Source organism: Hyaloscypha bicolor, assembly GCF_002865645.1.
Source record: "Hyaloscypha bicolor E unplaced genomic scaffold K444scaffold_165, whole genome shotgun sequence".
Taxonomy (NCBI): Eukaryota; Fungi; Ascomycota; class Leotiomycetes; order Helotiales; family Hyaloscyphaceae; genus Hyaloscypha; species Hyaloscypha bicolor.
The window spans coordinates 1,474,174-1,492,156 of NW_020194667.1; the positions used below are offsets into that span (position 1 = coordinate 1,474,174).

The 17,983-nt window shown below is 29.0% G+C and overlaps 4 protein-coding genes across 4 annotated transcripts; 2 read left to right on the forward strand and 2 right to left on the reverse strand.

Moving 5' to 3' along the window:
- Positions 1-915: 915 nt before the first annotated feature.
- On the reverse strand, positions 916-1,763 carry K444DRAFT_635906 (uncharacterized protein; the record flags this gene model as incomplete). The annotated part of the gene is made up of 2 exons (XM_024883931.1): positions 916-1,305; positions 1,362-1,763. The coding sequence occupies 2 exons, from the start codon at positions 1,761-1,763 to the stop codon at positions 916-918; spliced, it is 792 nt and encodes a 263-aa protein (XP_024729890.1).
- Positions 1,764-5,478: 3,715 nt separating this feature from the next.
- On the forward strand, positions 5,479-5,676 carry K444DRAFT_543007 (uncharacterized protein; the record flags this gene model as incomplete). Its single annotated transcript, XM_024875928.1, has 1 exon — positions 5,479-5,676. The coding sequence occupies one exon, from the start codon at positions 5,479-5,481 to the stop codon at positions 5,674-5,676; it is 198 nt and encodes a 65-aa protein (XP_024729891.1).
- Positions 5,677-5,679: 3 nt separating this feature from the next.
- On the forward strand, positions 5,680-5,904 carry K444DRAFT_542759 (uncharacterized protein; the record flags this gene model as incomplete). Its single annotated transcript, XM_024875904.1, has 1 exon — positions 5,680-5,904. A coding segment is annotated over one exon (225 nt), but the record flags the coding sequence as incomplete, so codon positions are not given.
- Positions 5,905-10,685: 4,781 nt separating this feature from the next.
- K444DRAFT_542241 (uncharacterized protein) lies at positions 10,686-10,880 on the reverse strand (the record flags this gene model as incomplete). Its single annotated transcript, XM_024875864.1, has 1 exon — positions 10,686-10,880. A coding segment is annotated over one exon (195 nt), but the record flags the coding sequence as incomplete, so codon positions are not given.
- Positions 10,881-17,983: the final 7,103 nt, after the last annotated feature.

Sequence of the window (17,983 nt, forward strand, 5' to 3'; positions counted from 1 at the left end):
TGGCGTTTTAAAGGACTCATTCTCAGCTAACGTGACACCGAATGTCTTTCCAACTTTCTCCAGGGTGTTACCCCTATCCTATTCTTGCATAAGACAAGGACCGGGAATAGTGAGCTGATAGTCACGCCTTTTGGAGAAGCCAGTAGCTGAATTGAATGAATGCAAAAAAATACGGCTTGTGGCTGCATAGGTGCAACCAACGTGATTTGCCCGTTTTCAAGTGCTTTGAGACAGCTTGATACTTCCGGCGGCTTCTTCCTCTTCGATGCATGCAATGCACTAACCATGCAGATCAGGATCAACCATTGGTCAAGGCTAGTTGACTTTCGAACCCTTGGATGTCACTACCGCACTAGCTGCCGCGGACCTGAAGACCGAGTCCACACGAAGCCACCTCTTGGCTACACAGAAAGACTGTCCTACACACACAAAACACAAAAGGAGAAAGTGAGGGTGGGGTTAGTGATAAAGCGGGGTCTGCCAAACATGGCCAGAGACCTGGCGAGGTTGAGTGACGCGGTTGATAGTTTTGAGGGGTAGCTAATAGGACGGATCTATAGGCAGCACTGGGTAGTGAGCTGTTCGTTGATACAAACTAAACGAGCAAAGAGATTTGATGGTGGAGAGGAGGGTTTTGGCCATGAACCTTCCGCTCGACTAAATGGTCAAGAGTGTGCCTCTTTTAATTCTCAATGCTTGGTAATTATTGGTACAGTACATTGCCCTAGTCTATGCCTTGTCCCAAGCGAGGCTAAGCCGAGAAAGAGGCGAGAAAGAAGGTAGGAATTTAACGAAGCAATCTGACTTAATAGTGAAGAGAATGTACAGCCTTTTCGAGGCGTAAAATATTTGATTGAGCTGAGAAGTATGAGCGTGTCACTATGCCTTGACCCTTAAGCCTGCTATGGATTTGCATCAAATATTCCTCTCCCTGTACTCCAAGCTGGCATAAATGTCCTCATAAATGCAATGACACTTCGCCTCCTTGCAGCCACACATCATCCTGGCTCCCACAGCTCTGAAAGCATTCCAACCAACCACTCCTTCACCTCCCGTCCTGAGATTCTTGACTTTGACCAGGTTGGTTGTCGAGCAGTCTTTCCGGAAGTGCTGAAGTACCTTGACTTTGTCGCCCACTTCAGTCAACAAGATCGAGCCCATGTCTGACTGGTACCAAGGTTTCTGCTTGACGGTGAGAATTGCACCGATAGACTGGCCTTCGCGAGTATCGGGACTGGCGCTTTCAGCGTTGAAGTCCGCCTCGTTAACGTTGTCGCAATTGTACCGATTGTGAGGGCAGCGGTCCTGTTCCAATCGCACTCGTCAGCTCCAAATCAGTTTCAATGGGCAATTTGACGAACATAGAACTCCTCCTCGCTCTCATAGATGCAACGGCAATGGCCCTTGAAGCAAATGCACTTCCCAAAGTACGGCACAGGGAAGAAGTTGGCCCATGGAATACAACTTGCAAGGAAACCGCGGAGGTTCTTGACGATAACCAGCTTCCCTGCATCGAAACGCAGAACCATGACATGATCTCCGACTTGGGGTTGGAGGTCATCCTCATCTTGTGCACTGCAGTTGGTAATGGATTTGATGGCCATGATAGCTCCTTCTTGCTGGCCTTCGAGGGTCGATGGGTCCGAGGTGACGACGGATGAGATGCACTTCTGGCAGATCTCTGGATTGATTTCAGAGCCAAGGCTTGAGATCGAATCGGAATCGTCTCCCTGAGAGGGGCTTGATTCGTTTTCGGCCTGCATGGTTTGTTCTGAATGCGATCTCTTGCTGAAAAGCTTGTGGAGAGATTGGAATCTTAAGTAGGCTGTAGACCAAGAACGACGATGAGTCTTGAGAGCCATTGAGAAAGAAGCATAAAAGCTTTTTGAAGCTAGTTGTGCAGAACTGTTGGCATGAACTCTCTTACTTCTTTATACACTTACAAGACACCGCAAAGAAGGAGCGAGAATCTTGATTGCTGTCTCAAGTTTGCGGAAGGGGAACTATGAATGAATCTTTGTAGACGGCCGGCAGTGGAAAATGTTTGGAAAAAACATGCAGCGACCCTGTCCATTTTCCCAAAGCATTTTTCTCTTCCATTGAAACTTTAAGGATTCTATGGAAACCCATAGTTGGTCACTTGTATGAGATCTGAGGTTGAAAGAGGACCTTGAAAGGAAATGTGGAGGTTCACACTGGCGCGATGTTTGTAACCGGAACCAAATCGTGACTTCTAGGTGTCGAAAGTCTAATCCGGACGTGGGAAGCAGAAGCAAGCATCTCTATAGTATAATAATCCACGTGACGGGTACAAAACAGAATGTAAATTGTTTGGCTTTGGGTTTGAGTCCAGGAAGCCAAGAGCAAACTTCAAATAGTGCTTCCCACCTTGAAAACGCTTGAACGCTTTTGAACTTCTTTTATAGCACTTGCCAGACAAGAATTTGTTCCTGCCATTGGAGATATTGAACCCTGCAGTACTGACAATCTTTTTTCTGGCAAGTTGAGGAAGATTGAGCTCTCAAGCCTTATGTTCGGTCGGACTCGCCGCACTCGAATTGAACCCATGTGAACGAGAACATATATTACTGCTTCAGCGATCATTATCTCGAGAGCCTATTGGGCATCAAAACGCGTTCGATTTTATTCTCGCTTCTCTGATTCGGTTTCTCTTTCAGCCGCGGAGCTGTACTGAGCACGTGAGTGGGATCTGCGCCTCTCAGTCGGGGGCCTGTGGCCCTGAGCTTTTTATCCCAGAAGAAATGATTGAGCTCCAAGATCAGACCTCAAGAAACTGCTTCACAGACTGTCTTGATTCTCTACCGCCTAGCGTTGAAAGATTTCAGGACCGAAATGAAGTCAAGAGAATGGCGAGTCAAGGGAAGGGGTTTGGGTTGGTGAAGCCCCTGGCTTCTAATAGTCGGACTTGACGTCGCGCTAAAGGGGCCCTTCCCTTTAGTCGGGGAAAGCGAGTTGTCCCGTTTCGGCCTTTTTTGCCTTCTAAAAAACAATATTAGGAACTAGCAATAGAAAATCTAATTAATACGTTTTATTTGCGATCTCATAGTTACCTATCGCATACTTAAAGGCTAAAGTTTTAAGTAAAAGAATAAAAAATTATAATTAAGCAAAAGTCGTAGGTCTAATACTCGCGAAACGGTCGCGAACAAATAATTCTTACGATTTTTGTATTCCTTGCGATTTTATTATTAAAACCTTAATAACTCTTTACCCACATCTTTTTTTAAGATTTAGAGAATCATATCTAGTTTATAAGGCTTGTATTTTTAATTCTATTATCTAGAATTATTTAAAAAGGTTAAGGTTTCAAGTTATTAAGGATTTTATTTGGTACGGGACATCTCGCTTTCCCGGGACAACTCGCTTTCCCCGACTAAAGCGTTGTTGAGGAGACGGGGAGGGAGCCATAGGCGGGTGACGTATAGCAAAGGCGTGCTAGGTGCCGCTCGATTCTCAAGTGATGTGTAAACACCAAGTAGTGTGCAGAAACCAAGTAGTGTGTGAACAACAAGTAGTGTGTGAAAACCAAGAGGTGTGTGTGTAAACACCAAGTAGTGTGCAGAAACCAAGTAGTGTGTGAACAACAAGTAGTGTGTGAAAACCAAGAGGTGTGTAAACACCAACTAGTGTGCAAAAACCAATTGGTGTGTAGAAACCAAGTGGTGTGTAGAAACCAACGTGTAAGGTCATCTCGCCTCGCTTTTTGGATGGTCTCCATCAGGATGACCCCTTACCCTTCATTTAGTGGGCCCGTTGGACGTCACCGATCACCGACGCGGTCGATAGCATGTGACCTCGGGTAATCACTTCAAAATGTTGAAATTAGGGGCCTGAGGCCCCTAATAGGCTTAGTAAGCCCTGTGAGGCTAAATCGGTTCAGCTGAGGTTGAATGGTTCAGTATAAGGCTCTCTGGTTTAGGGGTTTAGTGCATGTGACTTAGGGGGTTCAGGGCTATATATACGGTCTACTTACCACTGTAGAACAGCAGTCAATTCAGTACGTTTTACTTGGTTTACATTGCAAGCACGTGACCCTAGCTATATTGCTTTAGCTAGTTCAACACAAAACTTGTGGAATCCTTCGCAAAGCCTAACTTGGTTGCACAACCTCACCAACGCCAAGGCCAATCTCACAGGCTGAACTCAGGGGCTGCAACCTCATGAGCCACAACGTTTGCGCTGCTGTGAAGAGTTGCGTAACCGTGAATGCTGCGTTGAGTACAGTACAGTAGATGCCTAGCAGCGCTACCGCATCGTTTTTGAGAGGTGAGCCGGAGATAGCCATCTCCATTCTAGGCTAAGCGAGGTACAAAGAGTCAGTATATATCTAGAGCTCTTTAACAATTATATTATAAGGCAATATTTTATTTTGAATGGGATCAAACCGACTATCTCTCACCGCGACATATATAGGTGGCGTTGAGCTAGAATTAACCATCGTTAAGTCAATGGCGATAGTTATGCGATATAGGCTTTCCAGGTACCGCACGACCCAAGCCCACTGTATTGGCTATCATGGATTCACGCAGGGCTAAGCTACCCGCCAAGGGAGATCACTATGTGGAGGACGATCAGCTCGCATCTGAAAGAGGTAGTATTTACTCTAGAGGTTTCTTGAACTTGAGGGATTTGGAATTATTAATCCCACAGACATTTGCAGGTTTGGAGTTACCTGGGACCACTACTCCCAGGAGCACGTACTGACCCAAAGCCCTATAAAGTCTTTGCTGGGCGCCCAGAAATGGCTTCTTAATTGACTTCCATAATGAGCTTAATAACTGGGTGCCGGAAAGTGCCTCGGCCCCCTCAGCTCCCTTTGAAAGGGCATAGCCAGAACCGGCTTGAGCAAGAAATGGCTGCGGACAGCCAGAAGTGGCCGTAATTTCTTAAGGTTATGACGTATACTCACGCATAGATAGAATGCCGTAATAACAGTAACCCGCTATAGCCTGCATATCTGATACCTCCAATCATGATTCCCCCGCTTCGGCACAAGAGCCTTAGCACGACTTTAATCCTCGACGTGATACTATATAGCAAAAGTTCTCTTGCGCTCGCGTTAATAAAGCACGATTACGTATTCGCATATAGTATTAAATATCCAGGAACCTCAAAACTTCCATCTCCCGCTGCCTTGCCAAGGACAATCTTATTATCGATCAAGAAGATTGACTTCCTGTACGTAGGACAGCCACCCGTCTCGAAAACAGACTTGGCCAAATAGTCCTCGTGTGCCCAAGAGAGACATTTACAGCGGAGTGTCATTATCTCCTCCCTAACCTCCCAATCTCGCAGGCAGATGTAGCATGATTCGACGAGCATATTGTCGTCGATATTCTTGCGGTGGACGGCGGTGTTAGATAATTGGGTAATGCTATCGCGATAGTCTCTGCGTAATGCGCTGGCGTCAAAGACGATGCCTTCTATCCCTATAAATTCAATGTCGAAGCGAACTGAATGACGGGGATCGGGGGGGAAAGGAAGGAGGCGAAGAATGAGAAGGTCAGACGGCTGTTAGAGAACGGGATCCAGTATTCTCTGCGAGGCTTTCTCGATTCGACGCCCCTATTACAAGCTGCGGGGAATGGCCAGCGGAAGAACATACGTCTGCTACTGGATCGTAGTGCTTCTATATCGGAACAGGACGGATTATAACGAACGGCATTACATTTTATATTAGCAGGTGGGCATATAGAGGCAGCAGACGAGCTTCTCTTATACGGGGCGGATATATCTCCTATTAATAAGAAGCGGAAAACATTCCTATACTTGGCAGTACTAAGCAGGTCTACGGAGATAGTAGTAATACTTTTGGATAAAGGAGCTATAACCTCTGCTCGGGACTTTAAAAGAAGTACGGCATTATATATAGCGGCTAATTAAGGCTATTAAGAGATAATTAACCTGCTAATTAACCATAGAACTAAAGTAGGGTTAGTAGATAAGCTAGGCCAGATACTATTATACCGTTCTGCCCGCTTGGGATAGGGAGTAGTAACTAAACTCTTAATTAATAGAGAGTTAATAGTAATAACAGAGAATAATAATAGACATATAGCATATAATTTGGCTAAAGGTTCAGACCATATAATTAGGGCTCTTAATATTAAAGAGCCGGATTTTTATATATATAAAGATTATATAATTCTGCTCTAGTTTAGGAGAAAACTCTCTTATTAAGTCTTAGAACTAGTTCTTTACTATTTCCTTTCTTTATATATTCTGGTCCTTTATTAGAGCTAAAGTATTAGTATATAAAACCCTTCTTTTTTAGTTTATATTACTAAATACATTATTTTATTCTAATTATATAGTATTATTATATTTATATTCCCTTAACCAAATTAGTAACTAATATATATATTTAGTTCTCTATATCTTTAAAACTCTCTTCTAGTAATTAGTATATTTTGAAATCTAGGAATTCTAATAACTTAGTAATTAACCTGCTATTCTGGGCTTCTATTTTCCCAATAATAATTATTATTATATATTAGTAGTTCTTTTAGGCCCAGAAGAAAATATTAAGGCTCTTTTCTATTAATACCCATAGGCCTTTATTACTAAGGTACTTGAACTATATAAGCCTATACTATTTCCGGCTCTATAAATCAGGTTCTTTATTAGAGATTATATTTACTAAATTAAATACTAAATTAGTTTAATATTTCCTATATATAAAAAGGAAATCTTATAGGTAACTTCTTTAAATAATTCACTAAAGCCTTTCTTAGACCTTATTACTAATAGCTTCCCGAATATAGGTTTATTAATTACGGGCTCGGTATATTCGAGAGTTATACTTAAAGTTATATTTAATAAAGTCGATTTAGTATTAGTTATATAAGTATAGTTATGAAATAAGTATAATATAGTAGAAAGATTTTAAGTAAGAGTAAGACCCGAATAAAACATTAAACTAATAAGAAAGAAATAGCTAAAATAGCTAGTAATACCAGAAAAAAGACTTATATTTATAATAGTTCGAAAGATATAGCCTCTATAAATAGCCCTTTTACTAAATACTTCTCCTAAGAAATACTATATAGGACTAGACTAGGCAAATCATATTCCTATAATATTTATAAGTTATAAATATAAAATTAGTTACTATATTAACTAGATACTATAATTCCTTAATATATCCTATAGCTCAAAAGTAATTAAAACCTAAATACAGGAAAATAAAAGTAATAAATAATATTAGTATATAGCCTACTTCTGCTTCTCTAATTCTCAAATACCCTAGTCCCGGCTAGAAATAACTATATATAGCTTTTATTACTCCTATACTATTAATATTATATTTAAAATTCTTACTAGATTTAATTACAAATTCTAGATAAAATATAATTACTTGAGCTTCTTTCTAGAAAATTAAAACATGAGCTATAAAAATAAGATTTTTAATCTAGAGTTATATAAAAATAAGTATTCTATTTCTAGATATAAATAAAAAAATAACCTTATCTTATAACTATTTAATAACTTCTTTACTAGAGATTTAAAATAGCTATAGCTATATACTAATAGGCCTTAAAATATTATAGCCTTTCCTAGAAAATAGTATTATATCTCTTTTCTCTATTTTAGGCCTAAACTATTATACTTAATCTTAAAATATATTTTACTTATAATAGTATTATTAATCTACTTTACTTAATTAGTTATAAAGAATATAATTTCTTAATAATATTCTAAGGTTTATAAGAATATATAAATAAGAATATTCTAGTTAATATTACTAATTAAGTATTATTTAAGGAAAATATTTATCTTATTAAAAAGAAAGAATATATTCTATTTTAAAGTATACTTAAATATAAAAGAGAGTTATTCTTTGAGTTCTTTAGTAGTTCTGTCTAGCTTACTAGTAGAAACCTATAAAGTTATAAAAAGACGAGATTATTAATATATAAAAGATATATTATATAAAGTAATATTTAAAAATACTCGAATAAGACCTTAGTAATTAAGGTTTTGCCTATACCTAGCGGCCTACTAATATATATAATTAGTAATATTAAACTTTAATAAAGATTAGTTATTATATTATAAAAGTATATTAAACTCTAGCCCTTTTCCTATAATAAAGTTATTAAAGGAAAAGAACTTACTTAATATCCGCTTTATATAAGCTTTAAAAAGAGTATAAATAGCTTCCTTTTTCTTTTAGGAAATCTAAAAATAAGAAAGAATCTCGAGTAGCTATTTAATATCTCTAATATTCTTAATTATAAACTTGGCTATATTAAATACTTTAGCTAGGCAGGACTTCGGACTTCTTTCTAGAAAAGATAAGGCTTTTATTTTATAGTTTATTTCTAAGGCTAAATTCTAGTATAATTAGACTTTAGATAAAAACCTTATTTCTTTTTATATTTAATAATTCTATTCTATTACTTTTAACTATATTAAATAACTTTTTAGAATTATTATCTGAGCTAAAAATAGCCTAGCTAGAAATTAATAAACTTTCTTTATTAGACTCTTTAATACTTACTCTAATATTGTTCGAATTAGTCTTTTGGAAATAAGCTATATTAATTATAATCCGGCTATTAATAAATAGCTTAATAAGATAGTTCTTCTTTATATAAAAGGCTATTTCTTAGTATTAGTAATAGTAAATACTTAGAAGAAAAAGAAATTTTCGATTATACTTATTTAGATAAGCTCTTATCTTATTTGCTTTCTAATAATATAAAAAAAGAAAAACTTTAATAAAATTAATTTTCCTTATTTTATTGAATTTCTTAATTTAAAGTATAATTAAGACCTCGCCAAATACTTTTCTATTTGAGTCGAGATAATAATACCTTATATAAAAGTAATTTACTTTATTTATCTATTTTCTCTTTTTACTAAAATTATACTTAATATATCTTGGCTTTCCTATATTAATACAAGTTATATATATAACTATATTTGGCTTAAAAAAGGCCCAGAAAAGATTATATATAATTATATATTTTTTAAGAAATATAATAAGGTATTTAGTAATAAATTTATAGGTTTTCTTAATAAAATCAAGTAATAAATTAAGATACTAAAATATTAAATTATTAAAGATAGTATTATTACTTTAATATACCTCGAGATTAGAGAAATAATAGAAAAGCAGACTCTATTTAATCTAGATATAGTTAGTAATTAAACTAATTCCGATTTCTTACTAGAAAGTCAGAAGTAATTATACTAAAGGCTTCTTTTCCTATAGGCAAATACCTTTAATATTTTTTAGAACTAACCTAAGAATATTTCGCAAGCCTTTAGATTTAATATTAATATAGTATATCTGTTTCTCGGTTATTTTATCTGCTTTATTATTAGAATAGAGATTAGAACCAAGTTTAGGATATTTACTAATCCGTATATAAACTATAAAAATAAACTAATTTAGCTTATTTTCTTTATTAGATAATATAATTAATTCTATAATCTTATACTTAAATGCCTTTATATTCTAGCTATATAGTATTAGTACTAGTAAGATCGGGCTATACTCTAGTATATATATATACTTTATTAATTTTCTTGAATTCTAGTATTAAAGCTCGGGCTTTTAGTTCCTTGGATTTGTTTTTATAGCTAGTACTAAACGGCTTTATAGAAGGGGAAGGCTCTTATTTAATATTAACTAACTTAAATACTTTTATAAACTACTAAATAAGCTTTATAATAACTTATAAAAATAACTTTATTATATAATTAGAATAGGGAAATAGTATAGGTAATAAATTCCCAAATAAGGTTTTAGAAAAAGAGAAATAAAAGAATAAAATAAGTACTATCTTTATTATAGCTATTATATTTATTATTTCTATAACCTAATTATTACTTTATATAATAATAGGTAATAGAAATAGGCTATCTAGTAGAAATAATAATAGAAATAATAGAGACTTATAATAAACTATTTCTATTAAAGCTATTATTAATATAGATAATTATACTAATACTAAATAACTTTAAACTATCTCGGTTAGAACTTCCGTTATTAAAGATTTCTTATCTTACCTAAATAAATTATTAGTAGAATTTGATTTATAATTTATTAAAAATATACTAATTTGAAATCTCGAACTATTTTAGGCTAAGTATCTTTAGGCTTAGTATTTTTAAATATTCTTAGCGGCTTTAACTTTACTTTAATAGGCTTCGAGATAAGTTTCTTTATATTATTAATAGCTTCTTCTAATAATTTCCTATATTTTATAAGAAATAAGAAAATTTCTATTAGACTAAATTTCAGTTCCGGTATATTATTAATAAACTCTTTTACTAACTACTTAACTCTCTTAGCTTCTTTCTTCTAACTTATTATAGCTTTATAAACCTTTATATTATTTCCTAATTAAGTATCTTTAGGAAAAGTAATATTCTTTTATACTAGCTTAAAAACAAGACAGAAAAGATTAGCTATTATTATATTATTAGTAAACCCAAGTTTAATCTTTTTATTTATATAATTAGATTATATAAATACTTTATTAAAATATATAATATAATTAGTAGTTATAATTAGGATTCGGCCTTCTTATAACTTAATACTATTAATAATATTTAAGATAAAAAACAAAAATAGCTTTTTATTAATAGGTTTATTTATTTAAAAAAAAAGAGTTAGTTATAATTTAGTAAGAGCCTTTGGTTTTAATATCTTAATTCGAGCTAATAATATTAATATCTTCTAAAAAAATAATATAGTAACTTAGAAAGCTATTAAATAGGCGCTTTAGAATAGCTTTACTAATAATAAACAGATTAAGAATATAGATATTTAAGTTAAAATAACTAGTAATAGCCAAGTTCAAATTCGATTTTCTAGTTCTAGGAAATCTATATAACAAATAATTCCATTAATAGGAAATATTATAATTAGAATACTACTATTAGAATACCGGATTCAGGAAGTTCTTAATATTATCTAATTACTCTTTTTTCCTATTCTTATTAAGAATAATAGTTAAAATATATCTTAATTTAGATATTATAGACCTTATCTAGATATTTTTAGGATATGGCTTATAAATACAGGTTTTATTCTAAAGTAGCTTAATATACTCGATATAATACTTATTAAGTAGTTTTTTAAGAATTTATAAAAAGTTACTAAAATAGGAAATAAAGACTTTTTCTTAATTTCTAAATTCTCTAGCTTAATATTAATACCGGAATACTAGCTAATAGCTCTTATATTATATAAAAAAGTACTTATTTTAGGATATATAATATAAAGTCTTTTTATTTATATCTTTATTATTTAAATAATAATTTCTCGAGTAATTTAATAATATATCTAAGTTAGTAATAATAAGAAAAGAGAAAGTATTCTAAGTAAAGCTCTAAATAAATATCTATAATATAAGTATATTATATATATTATTATAATATTATAAATAAATAATTAAAGCTACTAATTATTAAAAAATAGTTCTTCTATTATTTAAATAAAAAGAAATTCTTACTATAATAAGTTTCTAGTAGCTTCTATAAGTATATATAAATATATTCGTAAATAAATACAAATAACCCAAAGAAATAAAGCCGAGAAATATAAATATATAAGTTAATACTAAGATACTATTAGATAGTAGTAAATATATAAGTAAAGCCTAGTAATAAGAAGTCTAGAATTAAGGCTTAAGCTTTCGAGAATAATTAAATTAATAAGGAAATATTCTTAATATATTCTATTATTATTTTATTCTATAAAATAATAGTAAGGTATTTTTAGATAAATAATAAATTATTTAATATATATAATAAATAAGATATATACTAGATAAAAAGATTTAAAAAAATAATTAAAGAGCTAAATATTAAAAATATAGGAAAATAATAATAATAATACTTTAGAAGAAATCTATATTCTTATATATTCTCTAGTTTTATATTATTATTATAATAAAGATCTATTTTTACTAGCTAATATAGGATAATTAATTAAGGAAACTAATTCTATTAAAAATTAAATAAAAATGTAAAGTGAAATAATATATTAAGATAAATTATAATAATTTTCCTATTTAAGAAAAAAGTATTATTATTATAAATATAGTATTTAGGGCTTGAAAAGCAAAATAGAAGGTCTCTTATAAAGACGATTTAAAGCTAAGAAAAAGAAAACTAGAATACAGGAGGCTGCAAGGGAGTATATATATCCTATAGTATACTAGTCCCAAAGGAGCTTAGCCTTCTAAATATCTCTAGTATATTCTAAGTATATTTCCCTAATAAGGCAGCCATATTATATATACCTAGAAGGCATCTAATATCTAGTAAGGCATCTCAGATACCGGGTATCTGGGAATTATAATATTACCTTTCCCTTTATAATAAGCTTATTCCCCAGCTTTATAAAAGCCATTAATTTATCTAATTTCGTATTATACTTCTTCCCAAAATAAAACTAGTATCTCGGATATAGATATTATATATAAAAGGCCGGTACCTTTACTATATAACCTAAGAAGGTTTATTATTATTTCTATATAGTTCTAAATAAGTATTATTTTTTATATAATCTAACTAATATTATAGGTTTTATAGAGGTTCTAGTATATTAATAATATTATTATAGAAACTCTATAAAACCAGGGAACTATTACTTAGTACTAAAGCTAGATACTATACTAGATTTTTATCCTAACTAACTTACTAGATTCTATACTTTAGCCTATTTCTTATTAGCTTAACTATAATAACCTATTTAATGCTATACTTTTATTTACTATCCTCTAGTATTAATAGAAGCGGTTCCGGATTTATTTAATTTAGTAAAGAATTCTAGGGATCTTTTTATAGCTTCTCTATATAGAAAACTAGATATATCTTTATAGTTTCTGGTAGTTTTAGGAGAAACAAGTAGCTATATTATTCTAGAATCTCAAATAGGCCCTCTATTTAGTTCCCTAGCTTCTGGCTCGGATAATCAGATTTCTAGTATTTTATAATAACCTATATTTTATTTCCTACTTTGAAATTAATTAGGCAGTAGTATTTATTAGCTTATATTATATATTATTTCTATACTTGCTTTATATAATCTTGAGTAAGTTATTATAATTTATATAATTAATTTACTAATACTTTAGTTTTATTTCTATTTAATTTCTTTTTAAGTAAATTAGCTTTAATAGGAAAGTTCTAGTTTAGAGAAATACGAGACTTATAGCCCTTTTTAGTTATAAATAGGAACTAGCTAATAGTTTTATACTAAAGAAAGGCTTATTAATAATTAATTATAGTAACCTATTTGTCCCAGTTATTCTAATAATAGTTAATATATAAATATAATCTCTAATTAAAGTACTAATTAATAATCTCTGTTTATTTATCTATTTAAGAGTAATTAGCTATAAAAAGCTTAAGCTTTATACTAATTCTTATATAGAATTTGCTCTAAAAATCGGATATAAATTAGAGTTCCTAATCTAATATAATTATTTCTGGAATACCTACTTAATATATTATATAAAATAAAAACAGAAGTACTAGTTACTTGGCTATAATTATATCTTATACGGGAATTATAATTAGATACTTAAATAAGTAATTCATAAATATAGTAATTATATTATAGCCCGATTTGCTTTCTAAATAGTTCTTAAAGTTTATAATAATATATTACTAGGAGTAATTAGGAACTAGAAAGAAATAAAGCAAACCAGGCTTCTTATTTCTGGATATATATAATCTCCTATAAGTATAGTAATTACTATAGTATTAATTAATATTCTTACCTATAAATAGCTAATAATATTACTTTTTTAATAGCTAATAAAGCTTTATATATTTAGGATATCCAGAAAGAAGTTTATTATATATTTTATAAATTAGGGTAATTTATAAAAGTAGTCTAGAGATTATTTTATTCTCTATAATATAGAGTTTTCTATAATATAAAAGAAGGCCGTCTTATAATATTCAGATATTACTTTTAGTTTAGGCTATTATATATAGCTTTTCTAAATCTAGTAATATATAATTATCTTATAAGATCTTATTTATAAGTTATAAACTACTATACTTGATAGAAGCCTCTAATAATACTTTTATAGGAGCTATTATAATAGAGTTTATTAGTAAAGCTTCTAAGAAAATACCTTTTTCTAGGGAAATTATATCTCTAATAGGGATATTCTTTTCCGGAAAGTCTTTAGTATATATTTGGTTTTTAGGGCCGAATTCCGGATTAAATAAGCCGACCTTATAAAGTATTATTATAAGTTATAAGTTATAGATAATCTCCGGATTAATCTTATTTTTAGGGAAAAGTACTTGAGTTTATAACTTCTTTTTAATCTGGCTTTAAATATTTACTTTATCTTATCTTTATAATAAAATATCTACTTATTTATTTAATTTTCCAGAATAATATATAAGCTTAAAGTAATAGTAAAATAAGAGCTTAGTTTATCTAGCTTATTAAAAAGAGAGCTTTTTAGTAGTTATAAAATACTTTAAGATATAGTAATTAGAATAGATCTTAAAAGAAGTATTTTAAAAGCCCTTTAGCTTAGTTCTTTATTTTTCTAGTATTTGAACTATAGTAAATATCTCTTTATTATATATATTATAATTAAGCTTTACTAGAAATATAGTTTTAGAAAAATAAGCTATAGAATACTAAAGGCCTGTTTCTAGGTCTTATTAAAAGAATAGGCTAGTAATTACTTTTTTGAATATATTTATTTCTATTATTATAAGTAGATCTAAATTATAGTATTATAAAACTAGGATAAAAATTATAGCTTTCTTTAGGTAAATAAAAGCCTTTTAGTATTATTCGAACTACTTAAAGGAAATACCCTTTTTTATAAATAAAGTAAAAAATCTAGTAATTTATTTATATTCTTTAATAAAATATTTATAAAAGTTATAGAAGCTAAAAAAGAATTATATACTTTTAACTATTTTTGGAAATTACTAGTTATATATTACTTTAACTTTATTAGAATTTATTTTAATACTAGATATAGAAATAATAAAGCCTAAATACTTTATATATATAACTTTAAATTCTAATTTCTTAATATTTATTTAGAAGCTAGTAAAATATAAATAGTCTAGTACTTTTTATATATACTATTTATATTTTACTAGGTTCTTTAAGTAAATAAGAATATTATTAAGATATATTATATAAAAGTTATCTAGATATTTAAAGAATATATTATTTATATAATATTAATATATAACCGGGCTATTTATAAGGCTTTTCTAGAAAATATTATATTTATATATTCTATAGTAAATACGAAATATTATTAGTTCCTAAAAGTCCGGATTTATAGCTATATAATAGAAAGCTTAGTAAATATCTAATTTAGTATAGATCTTAGCCTTAGATAATTAATTTAAAGTCTTATTAATAAGAAAAAGAAAATATTAATTCTTTTAAATAATATTATTTAAATAATAGAAATTAATATAAAAGTATAAACCTTTATTTACTTTCTTTATAAAAAGAACTAGTAAAGTAAAAGAAGCCTAACTAGCTTTAATAAAACCCTTAGCTAGATTATTTTTTAAAAAATACTTAATTTCTAAAAGCTCTTAAATAGATTATTATTAAAAGAATTAATATCTAATATTCTCGGTTCTCTTTAAGCCTTTAATCTAAATCTTATAATTATATAATTTATAGAAAGAAAGAATATTAGATTTCTTTTTTAGAGAAAATAAAGATATATTTCTTAAATTCCGGAAATAATATTCTTTATAGCTACTAAAGTTCTATTTCTTCTAGTTATTAATTCTCTGGGCTAGAGATAGCTTTTTTTTCCAAGCTTTAAGCTTCTTATTAATCTTATAAATAGAGATTTAACTAATAATATTATTTTTTCTCTTAGCTATATAATTAAATACTATAGAAATAAGAATAGCTAGATCTAATATTTGCTTTTTATTAAGAATCTCTTTTTATTTCTTTAACTTTTACTTAGATATTATATTTTAATTAGGCTATAAAAGCTTCTTTTCTATAGTCTTATATAATTTCCTTTAATTAGTCTAAAAAAAGAAAGACTATTTTAAAATAAAAGATTTCTAGAAATAGCTTATAATAAAATCTTATTAATTAGTATTTTTTTAATATTTCTTATTAGATTACTTCTCTAGTTATTACTATAAAATACTAATAATATAATTGAATTATATAAATTTAGACTTATTTTTTTTTTAGTTATATAAGCTTATATCTTTTATAATTAACTAGAATATTAATATATATTACTTATTTTCTACTAAAAATAATATTATAATCTCTAAAATTTAGGATAATTATAGGTATATTAATACTTTATTTATTAATTAGAAATAATACTTCTATATATTTCTTAGTAAACTTAGCTAGCTTTCTATTAAAACCATATATAATATAAGATAAGAGAAGGAATTATAGTTCTATTTCTAAGAATTACTTTATAAGCTAAATAAGCTTTATATTAATAAAAGTATAACTATTAGTTCTAGTATTAATAAGAGAAAAAGACTTAATTCCTAATTTATTTATATTAATAATATAAGATATTATAAAAGTATTTTCTCTTATTAGATAAGTTAAATTAATTTTTACTAAATCTATATTATAAGCTCCTAAAATAGAAACTTTCTTTAGAAGTACTTGTTTCCTGATTCTATACTAAAATTAGAATTCGAATTCTCTAAATACTTTATTAGAATAATATATTCTAGTAAAATAGGAACTAAGCCTAACTTAATTCTAGAAAGAGCTATTTTAATTTCCTTACTATATAGAACCGGATAGTATTTAATATAATAGCTAAACTTATTATAGTTATAGTACTTAATAATTAAGAGATCTTTAGTTTTTATAAAATATTACTTATATTTATAAAAGGATATATACTTAATAAAAATAGTTAATATAGGCTCTTTAGGTTTCTTTTTAGAAATATAGTACTAGAAATAAACTTGACTAAAATAGCTCTTACTTTCTTATACTTTTTAGTTTTCTTATATATAGCCTTAATTTACTAATTATTAGTAATATAGTATTAAGTAAAGCAAATAGTATTAATAGAAAAATTATTATAATATATATATACTAATTTCTAGAGCTTTAGTAAGAGCTTCTTATTTAGTTTATACTTTAATATCTTAAAGACTAATACTGCCTTCTATAAATAATTATAAGAAAAGAATATAAAACTCCTAAAATACTTAACTAGAATATATTTAAAGCTTACTAAAGTTATAATAAATATTCTATATCTTATTAAAGTTAAATTATAGCTTCTTTAGATAAGAATAGAACTTTAAAAGCTAATAGTACTAATTCGAACTATCTTTATTTATATAAGAATTAGTTAGAATAAGAATATTACTAGTAAGTTTACTAGAAATATAAATAATCTTGAGATTTTTTAAGAAATATAAATTAGTATTTTCTTATAGCTTATTTTTAATCTAAACTAGCTAGTTATTAAAAATAATATAATCTCTAGTAAAGAGAGTTAAATCTGGGAGCTTAATAACTCTAGTATTTCTAAAGAAAATATAAGATATAGGGAATTCTAGATAGAAATAAGCAGGAAATAGTTTGAAATTCTTTTAAGAAAAGTTTAGAATAACTAGAGTAGAAGTAATTAGAGCTATTATAAGCTAATCTATTATAGCTATATAGTATTTAATATTATTCTCGAGCTTAGTATTATAAAGCTTAGTATTCTCGAAAATAGCTTTATTATAATTATAAGTATTCTTATATAAAATAGCTTTTTAAATATTTTCCCGGTGGCTTTTTATAATAATATTAATATCTGAAAGTAAGATATTAGGTTTCTTGGCCTATTTATATAATTCTCTAGTAATAATATGGTTTTTAATCTCTAGAAGCTTTATAATAAAAGCAGAGGGTTCTATTTCTATAAACTTGTTTATAAATTCTCTAGGAATACTAATGGGATATTTGGTTCGGGAAGGGCCGCTA